The sequence below is a fragment of the Lithobates pipiens genome, unplaced genomic scaffold (assembly GCF_037356315.1).
Source record: "Lithobates pipiens isolate NorthernLeopardFrog02 unplaced genomic scaffold, aLitPip1_a1.2 Scaffold_3, whole genome shotgun sequence".
Lineage (NCBI taxonomy): Eukaryota > Metazoa > Chordata > Amphibia > Anura > Ranidae > Lithobates > Lithobates pipiens.
The window spans coordinates 128120053-128135704 of record NW_027507790.1 but is presented as its reverse complement, the minus strand read 5'-3'; the positions used below and the strand labels follow the sequence as shown (position 1 = coordinate 128135704).

Genomic DNA, 15652 nt, shown 5'->3' with positions numbered 1-15652 from the left:
AATCTAGTGGCTATGATTTTGGAGAGAATCTTGACGTCAAGATTTAAAAGTGAGATGGGTGTATATGAACCTGGTTCTTGTGCGTCCTTACCCTTTTTCGCTAATAGTTTAATGATGGCTTGGTTACCCGTGGGTAGGTAGGGGCCGTCTGTCCATATGTGATGGTATACGGCACGGAGGGTGGAGTATGGTGGAGTATTTGATCCCCTATCAGTCAGCAAGATTTCCGGCTCCAAGGTGTCTTCCATACAGGTAACCAGCTGAGATTAGGAGCACCCCCTTTAAGGGAGTGCTCCTAATCTCAGCTGGTTACCTGTATGGAAGACACCTGTCCACAGAAGCAATAAGATTCCAATCTCTCCACCATGGCCAAGACCAAACAGCTGTCCAAGGATATCAGGGACAAGATAGTAGACCTACACAAGGCTGGAATGGGCTACAAGACCATTGCCAAGCAGCAGCTTGGTAGGAGGGTGACAACAATTGGTGCAATTATTCACAAATGGTAGAAACACAAAATAACTGTCAATCTCCCTCAGTCTGGGGCTCCATGCAGGATCTCAACTCGTGGAGTTTCATTGATCAAGAGAATGGTGAGGAAGCAGCCCAGAACTACACAGGAGAATATGATTAATGATCTCAAGGCAGCTAGGACCATGGTAACCAAGAAAACAAAACAAATGCCAACTCTGTGCCGCAAAGGACTGAAATCTTTCAGTACCCACAAGGTCCCCCTGCTCAAGAAAGCACATGTACAGGCCCAGCCGAAGTTTGCCAACGAACAACTGAATAATCCAGAGATAAACTGGGTGAAAGTGTTGTGGTCAGTTGAAACCAAAATCTAGCTCTTTGGCATCAACTCAACATTTTTGGAGGAGGAGAAAGAATGCTGTCTATGACCCCAAGAACACCATCAAACATGGAGGTGAAAAAATCATGCTTTGGGGGTGTTTTTCTGCATCAAAAGGAACAATGAACGGGGCCATGTACCGTCAAATCCTAGGTGAGAACATCCTTCCCTCAGCCAGGACATTGAAAATGAGTAGTGGATGGGTATTCCAGCATGACAATGACCCTAAACACACGGCCATGACAACAAAGGAGTGGCTCAAGAAGAAGCACATTAAGGTTCTGGAGTGGCATAACCAGTCTCCAGACCTTAATCCCATAGAAAATGTGGAGGGAGCTGAAGGCTCAAGTTACCAAACGTCATCCTTAATGACTTGGAGAGGCTCTGCAAAGAGGAGTGGGACAAAATCCCTTCTCAGACATGTGCAAACATGAAGGCCAACTACAAAAAATGTCTAAAGTCTGATTGCCAACAAGGGTTTTGCCACCAAGTACGAAGTCATGTATTGCAAAGGGGTCAAATACTTAATTTCACCCATTAAAATGTATATCCATTTATAAAAAAAAATTGAAATGTGTTTCTGGATATATTTTGTTATTCCCTCTCACTGTTAAAATAAAACTATTATATAGACTGATCATTTCTTTGTCAGTGGGCAAAACATAAAAAATCAGCAGGGGATCAAATACTTTTTTCCCTCCTGTATTTGACTGCTGCAGTTGGAGAGCTTAAATGGCTTCCTGTCAGATAAAATGTCAGTTCCAGAAAGCAGAAAAGACCGGACAGGATTTCTAATTCTCTCTCACTCTATCCACAGCGAAGAAAAAAAAAAAAAAAAAAAAAAGTACATACACATCCCCTGAAAGGGTTTTATGATGATACATTAACACAGAGGTAACCTGTGTGAGGGAATTTTACTCATAAAAAAGGGACTTCTTAGGCCGCGTACACACGCGCCTAAGAAGTCAAGGTTTCAGCGGACTGTTCGCTCATGTGTAGGCTTGTTCGGCCAACTAAGTCTCGCGCATGCTCAGAAAGGATTTCCACGTCGGAAGGTTGCATTGCAGTGTATAGGACGTCGTATTTTTCGTCCCGTCGTACGTGCCGTTCACGTCATCGCGCACGGTTTCAGCAAACTGTTCGTCCGTCGTGTGTGGCCATGTCCGTCCATGCTAAGTTTGAGCGGACTGTTCGCTCAAACTGTTGGACGGACAAAGTTGGGCCAACAGTCCGCGCGTGTGTACGCGGCCTTACAGCCATATGATCAATGTGGAAACAGGGAACATGAATTGGCACAAAAGAATCCCAACATCCTGATCAACAAATACATAGGTAAATAAATACAACACACAGGGTGACAAGGTACTCAGTATGGCCACGTTGTTTATTGAGGTCCATTAAATACAGGACAATAATACATTTAAAAGCTTTTCCCATACTGATATTTATCTTTTTTTTAAGCTCTGGACACTTGATGCCTCTTAAATAAAAATGCTTACCTTCTCTATTGACAACAACAAAAATAGTACAACTACTCAAACACACAATCTTCATATCAAAAAACTGATTTCAAGGCAACAATATTAATAGCTCTCAGCAGCAGCGAGGCCTGAAACTCTGAGCTCGCCAGTGACTGGTCAGCCAGTGTTCCAGACCCCCTTGCCAGAGGAGTATAGGCCATAGCTTTGTCCCATGTAACAGAGGCTTATAGGGAACCACTTCACACATCCAGTTAGGTGCTCTTCTTCTCATCACCAAGCAAGTTCACAGTAGCCCGTTTAGCTGTAAAAATAGAAAAAAAAATATACATATATATTAGCAATTTAAAAAAATAAAACCTTAATAAAGCATGTGCTACTTACACACTTGAAGAATTTTACCCCAACATTTCATATTCCTGATATGTGCCTGCTGTTCCATGTACTAGTATTAAAAATAGGATTTTTGTTCTCACCGTAAAATCCTTCTCTCTGAAGTTCATTGACAGACACAGCAGCTCTTCTTGACCTTAGGGTTATAGCGATCCTTTAGGAGAGGACTAGGCAGAAAGTGTTAAAAACAGCAACACTTGCACAGCACCGCCCAGGGGCAGTCCTACTGGCTATAACCCCTCACCCTGCATCCAGTTTGTCAAAAGCAGTACAAACATAATTAGGAGGGATGAGTGCTGTGTCTGTCAATGAACTTCAGAGAAAAGGATTTTAATGGTGAGGAGTACAAAAATCCCATTTTCTCTTTCATTCATTGACAGACATAGCATCTCTTCTTGACCTTAGGGACATCCCAGAGCAGTGTCAAAGAAACGAGGGGTGGGAACAGCAAACAATAACTCCACACAACAACCAGAGCTCCTCAAACGCAGGAGTTGCAACCTACACAGCTTGCAAAACCTTCTGGCCGAAGCAAGCATCCGAAGATACGCTCACATCAACTTTGTAAAATTTAGTGAAAGTGTGAACGGACAACCAGGTCGCCGCCTTACACACCTGGGAAACGGACGCTTGATGTCAGAAAGCCCAAGAGGCACCAACTGCCCTGGCGAGACCGCCAGGCCCTTCTTCGGACCAGCCACCGATACAAACGGCGAGTCTGACCTCCGAAAAAGGAGCCATAGCAGACAGATACACCCGCAGAGCCCAGACCACGTCCAGGGAATACAAAGACACCCCTTATCCTTGTGGAGGACCAAGTAGGGGAGACTTGTAAGACAAGGCCGCCGACTCAGAAACCCTCCTGGCAGATGTAATGGCTACTAGAAAGACTACTTTCTGAGAGTGTCAATAAGGGAATCTCCCTAATGTTTTCAAACTGTGGTTTTTGAAGCACCGAGAGCACCAGATTCAAATCCCACAGAGGTAGCGGTGGTCGAACCGGAGGGGCCACATGTCGAACCCCCCTGAACAAACGTACTCACCAATGAATGAGTCTCCAAGGGACGCTGAAAAAAAATAAATAAATAAAAACACACAACACACACAACCAAAGCGGATATCTGCCCCTTGATGGTGCTTTGGGCAAGTTTCTGATCCACTCCTCGCTGTAAAAACAAAAATAGAGTATTTGTGCAGATGCCACCCCATCTCCTCACACATGGAGATGTAGGCCTTCCACGTACAATGATAAATCTTCAGAGAAGATGACGTCTGTGCCCTCAACATAGTGGATATTACGGAATCCGACAGACCTCGGTCCCTTAGCACCTGGCTTTCAATAGCCATGCCGTTAAAGCCACGACGGTAAAGCAGGATGAAGTATTGGACCTTGCGACAGAATGTCCTCTCGCATCGGCAGTCGCCAAGGAACATCCGCCACCATTCGTACTATGTCGGACGCAGAGGTCAAATCTGGGGCAAATCAGAATTACTGGAATCCCCTCGGCCTCCACTCTGCGAAGCGGACATGGTAGAAGTTTGAGTGGGGGAAAAGCATAAAATCAGCTGATAATGCCCCCATGGAGCCACCAACGCGTCTGCCGCATCTGCCCAGGGATCCTTTGACCTGGCCACAATCATCTGTACCTTCCGATTGAGTCGAGAAGCCAGGAGATCCACATCTGGCATGCCCCACCTTAGGCAAAGGAGCCAAAATACATCCGGATGTAGCAACCATTCCCCTTGGTCCAGTATTTGACGACTTGCCAGACTGCTGACTAGTCCACTTGCCAGTTTTCTACATGGCCAACAGAGCCAGCACGTGCCGCTCTGCCCACCGCAGGATGTGAGAGACCTCCAGTGCTGCAGCCGAGCTCCTTGTTCCTCCTTGATGGTTGGAGTGGCGTTGTATGACTGGATCCTGACCGGACGCCCCTGCAGCCTCTGCAACCATGTGGAGAGGCACCACCTGATTGCCCGAAGTTCCAGCACGTTGATTGGCAGGCAGGATTCTTTCTTGGTCCAGCGACCCTGGGCTGACTGTACTCCCCAAACTCCCCCCCAACCGGTCAGGCTGGCGTCCGTTGTGATCAAAAAAAAATTTAAAAAAAAAAAGAAGAAGAAGGAGGAGGACAGCCAGAGCTCATATATTTGTCCTTTAATGGTGCTCAAAGCCAACTTCTGGTCTACTCCTCGCTGTGGAAACAGCAGGATCCTGGAAATGGAATAGGTGCGCGGACGCCATCATATCTCCTCACGCATAGAGATGTATGCCTTCCGGGTACGATATATCTTCCAAGAAGACGATTTCTGTGCTCTCAACATAAGTTGAAATCACAGTCCGATAGGCTCCGGTTCCTTAGCACCTGGCTCTCAACAGCCATGCCGTTAAAACCAGCGATGGTAAAGCAGGATGGAGAATTGGACCTCGTCCGCAACCAGGTGTATTCGGTCGGTGTACCAGGGACGCTGAGGCCAATCTGGGGCAATCAGAATTACTGGAATCCCTTCGGTCTCCACTCTGCGAAGCAGACGTGGTAGTTGCTTTAGCGGAGGAAAAGCATAGATCAGTCGGTACTGACCCCACGGAGCCACCAGCGCGCCTGGTGCGTCTGCCCAAGGATCTCTTGTCCCAATTACGAATCTCGGCACCTTCCGATTGAGACAGGAAGCCACGAGATCCACGTCTGGTGTGCCCCATCACAGTCACAGTAGCCTGAACACCTCCGGCTGCAGCAACCATTCTCCTGGGTCCAGCATCTGGCGACTTAATGTAAATGGCTGATAGGGCTGGTACATGTCGCTCTGCCCACTGAAGGATGTGAGCGACCTCCCGTGCTGCAGCAGAGATTCTTGTTCCTCAATCATTGACGTATGCCCCCGCCATGGCGTTGTCTCACTGGATCCTGATCGGACGCCCTCGAGGTCTCGTTGACCATGTGGAGAGGCATAGCCTGATCGCTCGTAGCTCAAGCACATTGCTCGGCTACTTGGATTCCTCCCTCGACCAGAGGCCCCGGGCCGACTATACCCCCAGTACTCCACCCCAGCCGGTCAGGCTGGCGTCCGTTGTGATCACTGTCCAATGTAGAGGTAGGAACGACTTCCCGGACTGAAGTGTCGGGGGTCTCAGCCACCAAAGCAGGGAGTCCCTGACTGACCGGCTCACCTGAATCTGCTGATCCAGGGATAAGAGATTTGTCCCATTTCGTCAAGACCTCCTTCTGCAAGACTCCGGTATGAAACTGGGCATAGGGCACTGCCTCGAAGGAGGCCACCATGAGCCTCAGGACTCGCATGCAGAAGCGTAGCGACGACCACCTGCAGTTCATCAACAGTTACCGCGGCTCTGAGAGTCTGCAACTGGTCTGAAGGGAGAAACACTCACTTCTATGGAGTCCAGCAGTTAGCCTAGGTACTTCAAAACGTAGAGTCGGTATAAGCACCGACTTCATTAGGTTCAACAGCCACCCAAAATCCTTCATGGTGATTGCCACATCCTCCTTTCATTCTGAGGCAGAAGATGCTCTCAGGAGGAGATCGTCTAGGTAACTTACGATTGCGATCCCGCGTTGTCACAGCAATGCCAACACTGGAGCCAATACCTTGGTAAAGACTCGGAGGGCTGATGCCAACCCAAAAGGGAGAGCCACAAACTGGTAGTGGGCGCCCCCAACTGCGAATCGCAGAAACCTCGGAGGCATATGGGCAGGCACACATCCTGGATGTTCAAAGATGCCAGGAAGTCTCCTTGATGAAGTGCAGCGACTACTGAGCGAACTGATTCCCTTCTGAACCTCTGTACTTTCACGAAGCAATTGAGGGCTTTTAGGTCCAAGATTGGACGTGCTCCTTCCTTTTTGGGACTACAGATTGGAGTAGAACCCCTGGAACCTTTCCGACTCCGAAACAGGTACTATCACCTGTCCCTTACCGCCCCCAATAGGGCCTCCTGGCAAGCCAGGAGTAAGGGTATGCTGGAAGGGAAGAATCAGTTTGGTGGCCAAGAGAGGTACTCTGTCTTGTAGCCAGAGGAAATCAGTTTGCAGACCCATTGGTCAGACAGTCGAGAGGCCCACCGGGCTGCAAACTCCTTAAGGCGACCCCCACCCGTGAGATGGGAGGGGGCAAACCTTCATGCGGTAGCACTTTTGCTTGCAGGTTTGCGGTTCCAGAGACATTTTTGTCCTTCAGAGGTCGTCCTGTCGGGCTGGGCACATTTAGCCGAAGCCCCGGACAAACAAAAAAGCCGCTTATGAGTGGAAAATGAGGACCCTTGCCTACGGCGTGGCTCCTTAGTCTTCCTGGTTTGTGGGAGTAAGGTACTTTTTCCACCCGTGGCATTCTTAAAGATGTCATCCAACGAGGCTCCAAAGAGCCGCTCACCAAGGGTAGATCCGTCAGGGCTTTCTTATATGCCTGGTCCGCAGACCAGCATTTTAGCCAAATCAGGCGCCTCAGCTGCTGACACTGAAGCCCTAGAAAACAGAGGGAGGGTAACCAGGGCCGCGTCACAAAATGTACTTAAGGCCTTGCATTAACTGGTCTGCTCGTTCCCCGCAGACAGGGGAAGCCTGTTGCTCCCCCAATTCACAGTGCAAACATTTTGCCCACTCAGTAAGTGTCTGGGACACAAGTGCGGAGGCCAGTACTGGTTGCATCGCTGACCCCACAATTGTAAAACAAGGAACGGGCCACTACCTCGGCCTTCCTGTCCTTGGGGTCCTTAAATGCAGGAGTCCCCTCTACCGGGATCGTGGATACTTTATTTAACCTGGATACTGGGGGACCCACGCCCGGAGGAGCCGACCATTTCTTAAGAAGGCTCTACTAAAAAGGGTTAACACACCGTCATACTTTTTGGGACCGAAAAGGTCCGTTGTGGTCTACCCCATTCCTTGTATATGAACTTATTGAAATAAGTCAGATACAGAAACACCTTAGTTGCACGGGCTGACTTACGGGACCCAAAAGGGACCGCTACATCAGCAGAGGGATCTACTGTATTCTGAATCTTCAGGGTATCACGCACAGCTGTGATAAGTGCTCCAACTAGCGCTTTGTCGTGCGCAGACCCGGACGGGGACTCATCCTCACTGTCCTGGTCGGAATCATCTGAAACGACAGAGCAGGCACCACCAGTCTCAGTGGGGCCAGAGTCTGCATCAGAGCTCTCCCCTGAGGATGGGGGGGGGGGGGGCAGGGGCCACTTTTTATCACCTTTGTGCCCACACCCCGCCTCCATCCTGGCAACGAACGTATCAAGGACTGCCGACAAAGCGTCCAGAGGCACTGCACTGTTTTCAGACGAGCCGGTTGCAATTGCCTGGAGTTTGGGGGAAGAAACACCAGTTTCTGAAGCCATGCTGACCCACCATGTCTGCCACCTGTTAGGGACTAAGGTCAGGTGTATAAGGTGTATAGTCCCACCCTCCTAACTGCTGCAGGCTGAGGGGCCCCTACCGCAGGACTCACCACCCTGACCGAGTTCTGCGCTGTTCAGCTAGTAGTGCTTGTGTCAGCTCCCAGGTGTCTGAGAAGAAACCTTGCTGTTCTGAGCACATGAGATTGGGGCAGGGAGAGAAGAGAGGGAGGAGAGGGACCCCTAAATCAACCTCCCAGGGAATGCCTAGCTGCTCAGCTCCACTGAGGCAGGGAGAGCTGTACTTACCATTCCGGATGAGCTGGGGACATTACATCACAGACCCACTCCAGAAGAGTACGGGGAGGCTGCTGGCCACAGCACACTGACTCAGACATCAGTAGCCCAGTCATATGTGTGCCCCAGAGCATTGCGCTCACCGGCTGCCCCTGGAGCCTGAGGGGCATGTCGTGGCCGACCCAGCGTGTAGCTATGGTCTGCACACACTCGCTGGCCAGGCTGGGGAGACTACAAGGATAACAGTATCCAGCCTGTCACCCAGCTGGCTGTTTATAGATCACAGGATCTTAATCTTGCGCAAAAGACAAAACTTCTGCAAAAAAAAAAAAACACCCGGACTGATGGGCCCGCAGGGTTCCTAGGTCCATCTCCTTCACTAGGCAGAAAAAAAACTGAGGCTGCAGGAAGCAGGCTGGGGGGTTGTTACTGAAGGGACCACCCCTTGGGCAGAACTAGAAAGTTCTGTTTTTGTACATGTTCTGCCTAGTCCTCTCCTGAAGGTGGCGTTAACAACACGATGTTTAAGAATTAAGGAGCCGTTTCAGTCGGTGAATGCAAGAGAAAGTAACTAGTTTTCTTTGCATTGCTTCATTTGTGTGAAATACCAGGTGTTCCTCCCTGCGTGGTCAGTTTTCAACCAACACTTGTGCTGCCATTCACCGGGCAGACCAATGTACTGATGTTTATCTACCACCAACTCTTAGCCTTTTATGAGATGCTGAAAACAGAATGTGAGATCACAAAGATTATATTTAAAAAGAAAAAAAAAATTTCTTCATGACAAAATTTCAAGTGTTGCAAAGGGTCGGAAAACCTTGCCAATGTAATATTTCACCATTTCCTTTTTAATAAATTTGCAGACCTTCTAAAATTCTGTTTTTTACTTTGTCATTATGGAGTACTGAGAGTAGATTAATGAGAAAAAAATGAATTAAAAAAACTGTAGTAGGCTGCAATATAACAAAATTAGAAGTGAAGGGCTTCTGAATACTTTATGAATGCACTGTACATACACAGGCACACAGTTTAGTTACATAAAAAAATAAGCACAAGGGTCATAAATTACCTTCAGTGAGTGTGGTGCCTTCATTTAGCAGAACCCCCACCCCCGTAATTTTCCAGTGTGGTGCTTGTAACAGAACTAAGAGCTGTTACAAGCACTCATGAAGGTATGCCCACCCTTTTCCAATATTGCACCAGCTTCTATAAATGGAGGAAAAGACGATTTCTACTACACTAGAACACAGCACAAGGGATGCATCTCACTGAAGGTAAGCAATAATAAAAGTACAATTAGGCTTTAAGGGTTCATGCACCTGGGCGCAGAGGGACACACAGTGAAAAACGGTCAGTATTTCCTGAAAAATAGGTCACAATGAAATTAGGTCATAATGCCTTGTAAAAGTATTCCTACCTCTTGAAATTTTCCCCATTTTGTCATATTACAACCAAAAAGACAAAAAAAAGACCAACAAAAAGTGGCACATAATTGTGATTGTGTAATTTTTTTTTTACAAACAAAAAATGTGAAAAAAAATGTGGCGTGCATTTGTATTCAGCCCCCTTTACACTGATGCTCCTAGCATAGTGGAACCAATTGCCTTCAGAAGTTGCCCAATTAGTAAATATAGTCCACCTGTGTGTAATTTAATCTCAGTATAAAATACAGCGGTTCTGTGAAGCCTTCAGGAGAACCTTAGCAAACAAACAGCATCATAAAGGCCAAGGAACACACCAGACAGGTCAGGAATAAAGTTGTAGAGAAGTTTAAAGCAGGGTTAGGTTATAAAAAAAAAAAATCCCAAGTTTTGAACATCTCATGGAGCACTGTTCAATCCATCCAAAAATGGAAAGAGTATGGCACAATTGCAAACCTACCAAGACATGGCTGTACACAAAAAAAGTCAGCCGGAGCCCACACATGGGCGGATTGTCCGGCAGACTCGAGTCCGCCGGACAATTCCATCGTGTGTATGCGGCATTAGTGTTGGTTTATCACAGGAAATCCCAATAAAATACATTTACATTTTTGGTTGTAACATGACAAAATGTGGAGAATTTTAAGGGCATATAAATACTTTTTCAAGGCACTGTATGTTAAAGTGATATTAAGGTCTCATGCCCATGTGAATTTTTACAGTCGCATTTGATGAGTGTTTTTCAGAGTTTAAAAACACCTCTCTATGTTGATGCCATAGGCTGTAAATGGAGAGAGGGAGAGGGAGAGGGAGAGGGAGAGGGAGAGGGAGAGGGAGAGGGAGAGGGAGAGGGAGAGGGAGAGGGAGAGGGAGAGGGAGAGGGAGAGGGAGAGGGAGAGGGAGAGGGAGAGGGAGAGGGAGAGGGAGAGGGAGAGGGAGAGGGAGAGGGAGAGGGAGAGGGAGAGGGAGAGGGAGAGGGAGAGGGAGAGGGAGAGGGAGAGGGAGAGGGAGAGGGAGAGAGAGAGAGAGAGAGAGAGAGAGAGAGAGAGAGAGAGAGAGAGAGAGAGAGCGAGCGAGCAATAACCCCCCCCATGTGGAGGGCATGTAGCCTAGTATGGTAGGGGGCTTGCTTGTATCCCCCCCCCCCCCGACCTGCACACTCGGATAAGGGTTTGGTATGGATCTTGGGGGGAACCTCACACAACATTTTGGCGGGGTTCCCCTTCAAGATTTTCGGCACACACGTCGCACTGCAGGTTGGATCATCTTGATCCGACTTCTGGTGCGGCTTCTATTCAGATCAATGGGCTGCCACAGGGAACCATTGTTTTCCTATGGCAGCCCATTGATCTGCGGCTAAACACACATTGATGCCAATGCAAAACACCGATAAAATCGCGTTAACGCCCCTTTTTTTCCCCTGGCGTCGGTACTAGCTTTACAGCTCGTTTTTTAAAATGCCCGTGGGCATGAGGCCTAAAAGGTTGTTTTTTTTCTCCTAAAATAAACATGCTATACTTACCTGCTCTTTGTAATGGTTTTGCACAGAACAACCTAGATCTGCCTCTTCTTGAGTGCCCTGCCCTACTCCCCCGCGGAATACTTGTGTGGGCTCACTCCTGCGTGTGTGCATCTATTGACACACATAATGTGTATTTAGGGGGGGGGGGGAGCTGCATCTAACAGATTTTACCTTAATGCACAGAATACATTAAAGTAAAAAACCTTTAGCCTTTACAAATCACTTTAATGCTTTTAATGCTTTCAAATTCTCGATTAAAAAAAACCAACAACAATATGATTCCTCTGCAGTTTCGAGGTTTTAGCATATTGTAAAGTAAATCGCGTTTATCCCTTGCAAGGTAGAGCTCACACACACACTCCATTATAAGAGTCTCTTGTAGTGAGGGAGACTAAAGACATACCATCTAGATCTATAAAAAAAAAACAAAACAAACAAAAAACAAAAAAACAAACACACACACACACACACACAACACTTCTTACCTTCCTTCCCAATTGTGTCTGCAGTCTCGGAAGCCTTGTCTTTAATGTCCTTCACCAGGCGATCCATTTGACCCTCATGTCTGAGGAAGAATGGACGGATAATTTTTTTGTAAAGCAGGTCAGCACCGTTATGTGGGCTGGGAGACATGCACCACAGCAGGAATCCACTCTGTAAAACAGGAAACACATTCATTGCGTTTACATCCATAACATCAATGCAATGCAGACAGATCTTGGCTGTTGGGAGGGGCTAGCTGGGTGCTGTCATCACAGCATCCTGCCTCAGTACTCCTCTGTAGAGACCCAAGCCCTGAATCAAGCAGTGAACTGGAATTTGGGAGGTGTTATGCAAAAAAACAAACTTAAAGTTATATTAAAGCCTTGGGTTTTTTTTTTGTTTTTTTTGTTTTTTATTAAGATAACAATCCTTATATTTACCTGCTCTGTGCAATTGTTTTGCACAAAGCAGCCCTGATCCTCTTCTGGGATCCCCCTTTGGCGCTCCAGGCCCCTGTCTTCAGGGAAGGCCACTTTCCATGAGGGCACCCATGCATGCACGCTCCCGAGCCCTGCTGCTACATCCATCGACACAGACAGCAGGACTTGGCCCCGCCCTCCACTTACGTGTCACGTTTGACAGCAGCAAGAACCAATGACTCCTGCTGCTATCAGGTGGGAGACCGCGGCTGCTGCTCTTGTGCACATTGCTGGATCAGATCGAGCTCAGGTAAGAAACATACGAGGTCTAGGGGGGGAGCTGCAGTGAAGAAAGTTCTTCACCTTAATTAATATGGCATAAGGTTTTAGAACAGCTATAATGCTTGGATGTCAGTCTGGAGGGTGCATTTGCAAACAGACTACCCCGGGCAAAACCCATGTAAAATGCTAAGCCTCCACCATGGAGAGAACTAAAATCTAATTAATGAAAGGAGCACGTCAGGGACAATAAGGCTGGAGAGGAACATGTTTGAGTATGCTGGATGTCCTCCAGCCAGAAAACAAGGCAGGCTATATCTGACTTAGTGCAGCTTTCAATGCACACTTAGAAGCTCATAGTGTGCAGTGAAATCAATGTCAGTACAGGAGAGTGTCCTCTATTATTGTGCAAGACACAAGGTAATGCTGGATTTCAGCTATAACTGGATTAAATTAGATCTGAATAAAGGATGGCCAAAGCTATTTTGGCCCCACTTCTCTTATGGATCACAGGAGTGCAGTTTGTTCTGCATTCCTGTGACCCGTTTGCAGCAGACAGTGAGCCAAGGTCTATTGTCCAGTGACATCACTCAGTCGGTCCAGGTGCTGTGGATCATTTCCAACTTTCATGTCAGGATCCATCCAGAAGCATGGACAGGCAGCTGGCTCAGCCTCTTAGCTTGCCACTGGAGAGACTGAGCCAGCTGCTCCCATACCCTCCACAGCCCAGCACTCCAGTGAGTGCTGGAGGGCAGAGCAAGTGACTGACAGTTACGGCTATATCTGCTCAGAGCGGAGGAGAGAACTGAGGGATCAGCGTTGCTTGATTGCTCAGTTCTATCTCTCGGCTGCCCCTGCCGCCATCCTCTGTCAGGGAATCGGGAAGTGAAGAGTTGCGGCTTCACTGCCCGGTTCCCTACTGCGCATGCGTGAGTCACGCTGCGCGTCTTCACTGGTCCCTGTTGTGTCCTGGGAACTGTGCGTTTCCCAGAACACAACAGGCATCTGCGGCTAGCTATTCCCGGAAGTGGATGCAGATAGCTGGATTATACAGGTATCTACACCACCCTCCCCCCCTGAAAGGTGGCAATTGTGGCACCGGAGGGGGGGGGGGGTGGTTCCGATGAGTGGAACTTCCACTTTAGGGTGGAGGTCTGCTTTAAGTATAGGTTTGCTATAAAGATCTTTAAATGGCTACTCCACGCCTTGCTACATTACTGGACTTCTGGCTCTTGCTCAGACAGCCTTTCCTTCAATTTTCCACCCCTTACCTCTATCTTTCACACATTGCCCTAATTCCTTGTTCAACTAGCACACACCTCTTGGGGCCTAATTGTGTTCAACTACAATTAACAAAACCAATGTTCCAAGCTCATATATGTTGTTCATAAAATGTTTCACTATTCGTTTAATTTTACATTTCCAGTTAAATAAAAATTGAAAAAAAAAAAGAAAAAATAGCACACACCACACTGAAAAACTATTTCATATACTACACTGAACTGAACTATTATACTTTTTACATTGTATTTATGATGCCAACTGTGTGACAAACTCACACTTTGATTTAAGCCAGTTTGACTATCAATGCTATTCATCCGGAAACGCCTCAGAGATACAAAAATATCATACATTAACAATATTCTTTCAGTTCACAAACATTATGTTCAGGCAAGAGAAGAAAACCACAGGAGGTAAAAGAGAAGACTGCATATAAATATTCAATACTTGTATTAGCCATTTTTTTCTTGGGGAAAAAAAAAGAAAAAATGGTGCCAAGACAGATTTGCATAAATATATAGTTGCTTTACCAGTCACACCCTGGGTTGGCATACAAGCATAAAATATTTACCAAGGGTTGTGGGAGTGAGCACATGGTTATGAAGTTCTTAAGCATACTGTCTGTGTCAAACCCAGCAATTAGCAAATAAACCTTTTAGAATCGAAACAAGCTGCAAATGCAACTAAATGTAAAAACACTCACCAGCTGAAAATGACACGAAAAGTAAACCACCGATAGTAAATCATGTAAGTACACATGAAAGGTGCTCATTTCTTGGAATACATGCAGGCTAAACCAGAGCATCCATCCTGTATGTGTGTTCATCAGCAGTTAGGATAGAAATTCTTTCCACCTCTCTGACAAATAGAGACCAATATATGAAGGATTCATATCGTTGGGCACAAACTGTACACATCTGCCAATCACCAGATCTAAGGGCTAAAGACTGGGACAGCGAGGGGGTTAGACATCACTACCTTCTAACTAGAACAATGAATACAGAGGAGGAAAAAAAATTGCATAAGTAGAAGGACTGCCTTCAGTGAGTGGTTAGAATTTAGACTATACTATGGATCTACTTACCTTGATCATGTAGTAAAAGGGAAACCAGGACAGGAAGATATCAGAGAAGAATTCTATAATGCTGAACACCCCATACACCACCCAATAGGTCAACCACTGTGTGTCGTCATCTTTATTTGGACTCTCGATGGCTTTAATTCTAAAAAGAGAAAAACAAAAAAAGGATTATAGTTTTTTTTTTTTTCTCCCCCCGGTAGTATTTTACTCCAATAGCTCCTGCATTCCTAGTTATTACTGCAACAATTCTCAGGAACAGATTGCTTATCTTCACTTTATTGCCCGATGTGCTACTGTACTGTACAGGCACATGCAGCAATGTCAGGGATCACCGCCAATAACAACAGCTTTATTTTTATTTTTTTTTAAACAGGATGCCATAACAGTAAGAGAATTCTGAAACATTAGGACATTTACATTTTACCACATGAACTATTTTTTGGACCCTTTCACATGGGGCACCTTCCATTCCAAATCAGCTGGGAAGGTGTCCGCTGGTCGGGGCAGAGTGAGGCAGATGACAGGTCCGTGTCCGCTCATTTTTTGCAGAGCAGACCCCACCATGCTCTATGAGCAGTCGGTAGTAAACCGATTCCGCTGTCCCAGCTGCTTATGATCCGGTCCGCCCAAAACAGGAAAGGACGCAGTTGTCCATTATTTTTATATTTTTTTCTAGCATGCCTGATCAGATCAACAGGTAGGCAGGTGTAAACAGACACAAGTCCTTTTACACACGCCAGCCCATAGGAAAGCATTTACCTTCCAATCAGGTCCGCATAGAAAACG

General features: G+C 46.8%; 1 protein-coding gene across 2 annotated transcripts in view; it reads right to left on the bottom strand.

Moving 5' to 3' along the window:
• Positions 1–2205: 2205 nt before the first annotated feature.
• REEP5 (receptor accessory protein 5) overlaps positions 2206–15652 on the bottom strand; it is a 60343-nt gene continuing 46896 nt past the window's right edge. For both annotated transcript variants that reach the window (XM_077462277.1, XM_077462278.1), the window contains exons 3-5: positions 14870–15008; positions 11809–11977; positions 2206–2632 (exon numbers count right to left, since the gene is read on the bottom strand). In XM_077462277.1, the coding sequence (XP_077318403.1) occupies positions 2583–2632; positions 11809–11977; positions 14870–15008 (358 nt within the window). In that variant the 3' untranslated portion in view covers positions 2206–2582. The remainder of the gene's footprint in view (positions 2633–11808; positions 11978–14869; positions 15009–15652) is intronic.